Raw genomic sequence first — 9,308 nt, forward strand, 5'->3', positions numbered from 1 at the left:
GCAAGAGGACAGCTATCCACAACTCTGTCCATCCTCACATGGCAAGAGCTCTGCTGCAAGGGTGCAGCTGTGAGGGTTTTGCCCCTCCTGCCACAGCCATTCCTGCATAGCCCAAGTAATCGTCTCTAGCTTTCTTTCCTCACTTGACTCTGTAAACTTTAATTCCAAACTGATAAACCTCCTAATGTGAAAAGCAAGCTGAAAGAGAGACTGCTAAGTCATTCTTTTTGAATTATATTTTCTCAGTAAGTACTATGTTCTCTTTGTATCCTGGCTACAGAATCACTCCAGTTTCAGCTAATCTGCCAAGAAGTAATGACCAAATTCAGTTCAACTCTTAAATTTCTTAACAAATTTCATTTCATTAAGAAATGTACTACTCGTACATTACACTAATCACGCAAATATTTAATCCAAATAAGAAAAAAGTTAAATGAATCATTCTCAGTAATACTTTTTGAAACGTGAGTGTGCCTTCCTTTGAAAAATTTGTATATATAAAATATATATACACTGAATGCATTTATATATCTATATATAAATATATAATAGTGCATTTTTATTTACACACACACTTTTTTTTTTATAAAGCCATAAGCATGCTATTATGTTAGGTGTGCATCTCAGAAAGTCTCTCAGTTAAAAATTGGGCAACACAATGCCTATATACTACTGTACTGCTTGATTTTCAAGTTTGGTTTCTGCTGAGCTGTTTTATGCAGTTTGGATCATTTTGTCATGTTGCTTGCATCCTATCACTCACACTTCCGTTTCTATTGGCACAGCACAAATTAACTACAACAGCACAATCAAAAGTAAATATTCTTCCACACACCAGCAGTCTGGCTTACTGATGTTTTAAGAACCGCTAAACCACACTGCTGACTTGCTGTAGAGCACACACATATATTTTAAGAACATATAGTACCCAGAAAGGTACCACTGTCTTGCTACATTTGAAATTACATAAGTGCTAACAAACATCTGAGAACAGAAAATAACTCAAGTTGCTCAAAATTTTCAATTACAAAGCAATATAAATTTATGCTCATAATCGTGAGCACTGCCAGTGTAGAGTAGAACAATAGGCTATATAACAAAAAACACCATCCAAGGAATTAATTAAAACCAACTATTTTATGAGGCTATAAAGATGCCTCATCTTTTCCCTTTAACTGTAATTTAAAGTAACCACAAATTCTGCCCTGAAATTACTCCCAAATTCAGTATTTTTTCAATAAAACGTCAATGTTTCTTCTTGTTATCCATCCGTCTTAACAAAGGGCTGTACCACTTCTCTCTTTCCCATGCTGGATTTATTTAACTGGATTTACTTAATCTGAGTTCCAGAGAGACTGCAAATTGCTTGGCATTTCTATGCAAGACTTCAGCCACTGTCACATGTCACTCAGTTGGTGGATTAAAGAAAGAAAGTGTTTTCATTAGGAATGTAAATGCGTTTTAAAATACATTTTATGAATATCTAATAGCAGATATTCAACTGTCTCTTTTTATTTTTTTCATGTCCCATGAGTATCTCTATTGTCTGACTGAAAGACCAGGCTGGCTTTCATATTCCACTGTCTAAGTTTTGGAATATTTTCTTCAGCTAGCTTTATTAAAGAATCAAAATCACCTGTCATACATGATGACATCTTCCCTTTAAATCAGGCATCACTGATAGAGCTGAATAAGTCTACAGGAAAATGCATTATTCAGTAACCACTCTCCATTCTGGAGATAAAAAACATACTAGTAAATAAACATGTATGTAAATTTCATACAAAGAAAGTAAACTATTGGAGTTTCTGCTAATAAAAATAAGTTGGATGCTGGAAACCCAGACTCAAGGACTGATGACTTCCGAATCTGCTATATAATGAGGAATGAACCGAAGTGTGCTCCATATTTTAAGTAAAGATAAACTTCCATGACAGCAAGTGTGACACAATTCACTGATGCTACCAAAATGATTGTCCTAGATCGTCCTCTGGTAAAAAGAAGAGTAACTTTGATTTAGGCTTCTGAACTAGGCCATCACAGTGCTAGTCCTAACACAGGGGAGAAGGCAGAACCTCACTCGTCACTTTTAGCTGTAGAGCCTGACTCGGGATTGGCTCAACTACAGCAAGGGCTCACTAAATGCCCTGAGAATCAGCTACTGGTTTTTGTAGGACAATACGCAGTTTCTTTTCCACCCACCTTGACCTTATCCTTGCTCCAGAAAATTTCAAGGTTGTTTTCTTTGTTGTTTTTTTTTTCTTTCCGCATCAGAACTCTACAAAAGTGAAGTGATATTTTCCATCTCTAGACAGCTCTGCCTTCATGAAGCCTGATCTATCACAGCCTTTAAAAAATATTACCAACTGCTTAAAAGTCATAAGTGCTACTGCTGTATAGCTTAATTATATCTCAGCATTATCTAGTACATGTTCATTTAACTAATCCGAATGTATTCTGTATTAATGAACACTCAATTGTTATGTATTTGTTGGCAATAGTGACCTATTTCTAAGACTCGCAATATGAAATATTTTGAATAAACTGCTTTTCTGAAGAAAATAAGTCTTAGAATGTAAGCATGTGAATTTCTGACGTATTGGCTGGTATTCTGCATGATACAATACTTAATTGTACTGCTGAAAGGTTGTCAGACTCACTTAGTAAAGTTAGTTGATTGCAGATGATGGCTGTCACAGAAGAAATATTTAGATAACTTGAAGTAGCTGTACACTGCCTGTTATCTGCACTCTCATGGAGCAGTGTATGAATTAATGTAAACTTATGCATTATTTTATAGGATTGATTCCACAAACTCCATTATGTGATAACTAGGAGAACAAAGAACTCTAAAAATAGAACAACCACTCAAAAACAATCAAAACTGTATTTATTCTTTAAATAATAAAATGAAAGCTTCAAATGTGACTATAACATTACAAACTAAGTGTAACTCTACAAGGATTCTTCCCATTGCTCAAAGTTAATCCAGCTGTGTACAGCAGTCAAGTTTAAAGCGAGTTTTGGCCCTTGGAAGAGACGTGGGAAAAAACATAAAGCATTTAAAGAAAAATGCTGACAGAAGGCTAGCCTTTGAGCTTCTCCTGGAAATGAAGATAAAGTACCTTAATGAATAATAAAATGGCATGTAAGGATCCTGTTTGTCTTTATTTTTACATTTTGGCATGAAAATGGTAAGTTCTACCATGGGCTTTTTTAAACCACCAAAACAGCAGACAATATACAAGGCAAAAATAAGACCAGAACACCTAAAATACACAAGAAAAAGTATTCCAAAGGTGAATTTATGAATTTATGTACAACAAGTTTTTGCCTTCAGTCTAGTTACCAAGATGAAGGAGATCACAATCAAATGAAAAGATACTCAAAGCTGAAAATCTGCCTTTTCAGATTTAAATATTTTTTGTTAAAAAACACTTCTCAAGAAAATACTTGTGGCTACCAAAACACATATTTGAACACAAGCATGGTAGCCCTGCACCTTCCTACAATATATGCATGACCTATCACAAGTACTAATCTTCCCTTCAAAACACAAAGTTCCAGAAGGCATCACACAACGTGAAATCCCTCACACGCTGTTTCAGGTACAATTTAAATCAACATGCCAGCACTCAGTCAAGATAAAAGCATCTATTGCCTCCGTTCTTGCCTTCCCACACACAACTACTCTCCCTGTAGCTCCCAATACAAATACCTGGGAGGCCGCACTGCCAACCAAATCAGGAAAGAGAGGATCTAGTTGCCTACTTGTCCTACTTTCAGGAAAAAAAAACAAAAAACAAAAAACAAAAAAACCACCACACATTCATTTTATTTTTCCATACTCCACAAGTCCATCTGAATGCCATTTAAGGAGAGATTTCTACATATTCATCAGTGAGACTACAGTAGCAGAAACATGTTTATATATACAGAGTCCGCTTCTGCATCCGCACACTACATTCTCCTGCCAAACCTATTCTCCAGCTGTGAAGGAAGAGACGAGTGGACAAAAACCCCTCAAGTCTACAGGTCTCTGAAGCATGCTTTCAGGTACTGAATGTTCATGCTGATTTCTACTCATAAGCACTTTCACACATGAACAGAGCCTCCAGGTTTTGTGGGATGAAGCAAATGAAAACAGAAGGGAGGAAAGAACACTGTGCTGTGCAGCATATGTGGGATGTGAAAACCATACTGATCAGTAATAACAAAAATTGATGTATGCCACAGCACAGAAGGGTATATTACACGTAATAAAACCATTGTCAGAACAGTGTAAGGAATAGCATGTGGTTCAGTATTTAGCTGTGACAACTCCCAGTTACTTGCAGTAATCTGTAGCTCTAGAATGAGCTCTATCACTTCGGTGCTCCCCCCCACTTGATGTGTTTATACTGATTATTTCCTCCAAAACCAACAACAAAAAAAGTACTGATTTATTACTGGTAAGTATTTTTGTGCTCATATTTTCAATTCAAGCACATTGTCTTGAAAATACACTGCAACACACTGTTTTCCTTACGTACAAGGAATCACACACAGCAGATGGGAACTTTCCAGCTTTACTGAAGATGATATGAAATGACAACAACTACAGAAAGATTTGGATGCTCTACAACAGTACTGCAATGTGTCAATTTTTACAGACATAGATTCTTTTTATCAGAGCAGATACTAGTCATTAAGGCCTTAAACCTAAAAAAACACTTACGCACTTTACTGTAGCTGATCCTTCCATTATTACTCACACCTGTAAAATTACAAAAAAATTATGGAAGTGTTTGTGAAACCATATCCTATGATCATATCACTGAGCTAAAGCAGATCAAATGGAGATAAATGTTACTCTATGATATTCAGGAACCTCCCTTGTTTTGTTTTCCATGTATGTATACATATATATAAAGAATAAGATGGCATTATATAATGGCATTCCAACTGAATTGTTACTTATATATTAACACAAGCTATGGATGTACTTATGAATATATCTTATAATTAATCTTAAAAGCATGCTTGGAGCTTATAATAATACATTTTATAATATTAGACAATACAGCCCCATTTTTCACTTTCATTAGAGAGCATATTCATATGTATTTAACACTTTCGCATAAATTTTACACTTAATTGAGCTCTAAATATGCATGATTTGGATGTTACTTCTGGCCAAATTTCATTAGTATGACATTGGCATGGAAAAATTTCAGGAGCAAATTTAGTTGTCAGATGCTACAAATTAGCATTTAGTATTTTTAATATTAATCTGAATACATATATATTAATGTACCTAGGATTAAAAGAAATAGGCAGCAAATTGTTATTGTGCTAGAATCAAGACAGAATTAAAAAATACACAGCAAATCCAACTAGTTAGTTTTATATGTTGAAGCATTAGAGACCATGAAAAAGATTCTGTTTCAGCCCACAGTACTTAAGGCTTCAGATTCATATCAGGCATTTCATCGGTCAGTCTACTTTTAAGGCTTATGCATCTGATTATGTGATGCTTTCTCACCCAAAAGCCAATTATGATGAATGTAATTTGTAAGGCAGATTTAATCACATATAGGTTTCTGGTCACAAAGTAATTTGATGGTGTTCCAGAAAGAACACTGTTGATTATTCTATGTTCAGTGCAATACCTCTGTGCTACGACATTGCTATTGCATTGAACAATACAGGTTGATCCCTGCTAATCCCACTTTGCTGCTGATGGGTAAGTGCTGCATGCTGAGACTGTACTGACATAACACGATGAAGGAGGCTGCGTGTGAAATGGAGCTGCATACAAAAGGTCAGCTGATTCTGTGGTATCAATGCATTGCAAAGAAATCAGAAGTTATGTATCTAATTTTACACTTGTGAACTACAAATGGGACAATTTGTTCTGCATAGTAGTAACGTTCTTTTAAGCCAGTCTTCAAACAACCCACTCAGAAGTTAAGAGTTAATAAGGTAGGTCTATAGAATGCTGCAGCTATTTGGAATCAGAGGCAATTGTTCTAGGAGAGGACAGGTTTGATGGTGGGCTGAATAGGACATTCTACTGCAGAAGGGGACCACGATGAAAGGTCCCTGGTACGATGCGCATGTCATCTACATCCAGAACCACAAAGCTGAACTGGAACTTCCTAATAACGATTTTATAGAACAATATTATGAAAAAGCACATGGATGAGTGTGGATCATAGGTCAGCAGTTAAGTGGATTTTTATGGATGTAGCCTCAGCAGCCCCAGTAAACCAGACATTTTTTCAGGAAGGAAAGAAAGCTAGCTTGTGCAACAATATATGTGTTTCAGTGAGTATGGCTATCAGAAGGGAATGACAAGAGACAAGGCAGGTTATTCTCTAGGAAGGAAAAAAAATAAGAAAAAAAAAAACTGGACAACAACAGTGGAAGAAAATTCTGTAGAGCCTTCAGTATTCAGGCTGTACCTTGTCTTTTGGCATAAGAAATACAGCTGAAGTTAAGAGACACACAATGAAACTTTATGAAGACTGGCTGTATCCTTGACTTTGATTCTCTGTAGGTCAAAATACTGGCTTGCCTTTGATTTACTAGACAGAGCTTTTAAAGTTCTGTTAAGAAGAGATCCAGAGCCTGCAAATTGGTCACATTTGTGTTTCTCTTTTCGTAGGGTTAAAGAGCTGTTTGTTCAATTTAAAAGCTAAACTGGGGTAGAAGGTTACTCCTACCTTCTGAGATCAGCTCTACTGCAGCAAAAGATGCACCTTTCATGATCTTAACGTATCTACCAATTCATAAGCTGTTCTATAAGACACTACATTCTCTCATGTGTCTCACTTTGATATTTACAACAAGTACAGGCTTCTATACACAATATCTATATGTATATATATAGTATACATATATATATACACACATAAAGAGATTGAGGCAAATCTCTCTCATTATATTTGTATATATATATATCATATATATACACACACGTATATATGACAGCACTTGTCCAAATCTTGACTCCTATGATCTGCCTGAAAACCAAGATCTCCTAAATTGTGTAGCTAGCATTTTTCCAACTTTCTAGTTTTCAAAGGAAAATAACAATACCCCAAATAGTATCCTGTTCATCTCTGCTATAGCAGAGTCTGAACTGATATGAATGTAAGCATTCTAAAACTATCAGAAAAGTGAAGAAAATGGTGGTACAACTTTTTAAAATGATTAAAAGTTATGAGTGAAAGATTACATATGGCAACAGTACATTTGTATTTACTATTCTTCCTCTTTGAAAAGGACAGACAACGCTTAAACGTGTCCAAAGGTATTCTACTATGGCATTAACAGCATCTTGCAGTTCTAAGCATCGTACCACACAACAATGACATATAAGCTCTCCTTTGAACCAATAAAATAATGTGGAAAGCAAAGTAAAACAAGCACTGAAAGCGAAACCATTCATTTGCAATTAGAAACATTTAAAATACCTACAGACAAGTTAAGTTTGTCAAGGTTCGGCGATCAACATGCAGAAGACATCTAAGTTGCTGGCTAATTCTCAAATATTAAAAACTTCAATACATGATCTAGGATGGCAAAAGCTCACACCTTCATGAACTAGTTACTGTGTCCTCTCTCCCTTGAGCTAGCATCCAGAAGGTCGTACAGATTTAACTTTCTGGATCCAGTTTTCAAGCGAGTCACTTCAGCAATCCAGTTCAATACACTCACTGATGACGGTGACAATTTTTGATGCTTGTTTCCCAGCATGAAAGTAATATTTGTTAACACTTATTTTCATAATGGAATCAACCTATCAGAAGTATATACAGGTCTGAAGAAAATACGCTTCAGTAAAGGCTAATGCAAATGAAACCACAAGGGACTACTACTCACAATGTCCCAGAAAGTGCTTTATACACATTAGTGAGAAAATACTACAATTATTGTTTTGTAGTAAATCCGTTGAATAAACACAAAACGTTATAATAGATATAGTTTCCAAAACTCTCAGGCATGGCCCATGAAGAAGACAACAGCAATGAACAAACCAGAGATCAAAGGTAAAAATGAAAAATATGAATTCTTTTGTTTTGTCAAAGGTAAATTCTGCTTGGTATGCAACAGATCTTGAATGGAGCTTATAAGTCTCCAGGGCAAATTCCACTGCCTCTACTTCTGTTCAGACTTCCCAGTCCTGCCAATTCTGAATATTCAATAGGAATATTAAGAATCATTTACTGGTGTGAGGTGAAAAAAAATAAATAATCAGATCTCTTGATACTTGAGAAAATCTTAGATGTCAGCAGAGCAATAAATAATACTAACCAGCACAGAAAATGCAACGTGACTTCAATGCCACAGCCCAGAAAACAGAACAAAGCAAATAAAATCTCTTCTAGTCATTATTATTGCAACGCGGGTTCAGAAGCAGTACTATCACTACGGCAGGCTTCACAGCAGCCAGTATGCTTATGGGATCAGACAAAGACTTGCATAAGAATACAAAGACAAGCTAGTTATCCCTGATACTTCTAAATGCCTTCCTATTGCAGAAAAGTAGTACTTATTCCAAGTAATAGTTCTTAGACTAGCATGCTACATCACCAATAAGGTAAACAGTTACATTTATAATACCTAAGCAATTATTATCAACATATTACAGAATAATGATTTGGGGAAATAAACAATTTGAAGCCATATGAAGTTGATGCAAGACCCACTAAATTCATACAATAATGGGTTTGTTTACTGATAGACCATCTACAATCCTTGCTGCTCAACACATTACAAAAGCAATTTAGGTAATTCTTGATAAATACGTATAACAATTTGATATTAAAGTAAACCAGTATGTGACAACGTATCAGACTGTTACAAGAACCAGACTAGTCAAATGTGAGGTAAATTAAAAGAACAGCTTGGTAAGGATGTGCATGCAATTATGAAACCTAAAATAAAACCCAACATCATTCCCGCATGCAAGATCTGATCAGAATTCTTACATTTCAGTGAAAGACATGCTTACCATTATCTTTGCTGCTGTTTTCTTCAATTGTCATTTGTTCTGCTAGCTCAGACAGTGATTCATCAATGGTCTGACTTCCACGCAAGGTTAAGGAAAGTCTCCTCTTAAACTTTTTCATTCTATCAATATTACGTCTGGCTTAAGGAAGCCTGAAAAGAAAGATTAAAAAGCAAGAACAAAATTATTTAATCAGGAAACTAATTAACTTATAGTCACTATGCAAGTTATCCACAAAATATTCACATCCTTAGACCAAGGTTTCTCCACTGGGCTGACGAAGAACATCAAGACATTGTTTTGCAATGAC

The 9,308-nt window shown here is 35.6% G+C and overlaps 1 protein-coding gene across 16 annotated transcripts in view; it reads right to left on the reverse strand.

The window, feature by feature from the left end:
* Positions 1 to 9,308, reverse strand: part of CDK17 (cyclin dependent kinase 17) — a 90,628-nt gene that overhangs the window by 45,197 nt on the left and 36,123 nt on the right. For 8 of the 16 annotated variants that reach the window (XM_015283867.4, XM_015283876.4, XM_046909092.1 and 5 more), the window contains 2 exons: positions 9,002 to 9,150; positions 4,718 to 4,756 (listed from right to left, as the gene is read on the reverse strand). In XM_015283867.4, the coding sequence (XP_015139353.1) occupies positions 4,718 to 4,756; positions 9,002 to 9,119 (157 nt within the window). In that variant the 5' untranslated portion in view covers positions 9,120 to 9,150. Of the gene's footprint in view, positions 1 to 4,717; positions 4,757 to 9,001; positions 9,151 to 9,308 lie in introns of those variants that run through there. The other 8 variants (XM_015283892.4, XM_015283880.4, XM_040672194.2 and 5 more) reach the window with 2 other exon arrangements.

The sequence above is a fragment of the Gallus gallus genome, chromosome 1 (assembly GCF_016699485.2).
Source record: "Gallus gallus isolate bGalGal1 chromosome 1, bGalGal1.mat.broiler.GRCg7b, whole genome shotgun sequence".
Lineage (NCBI taxonomy): Eukaryota > Metazoa > Chordata > Aves > Galliformes > Phasianidae > Gallus > Gallus gallus.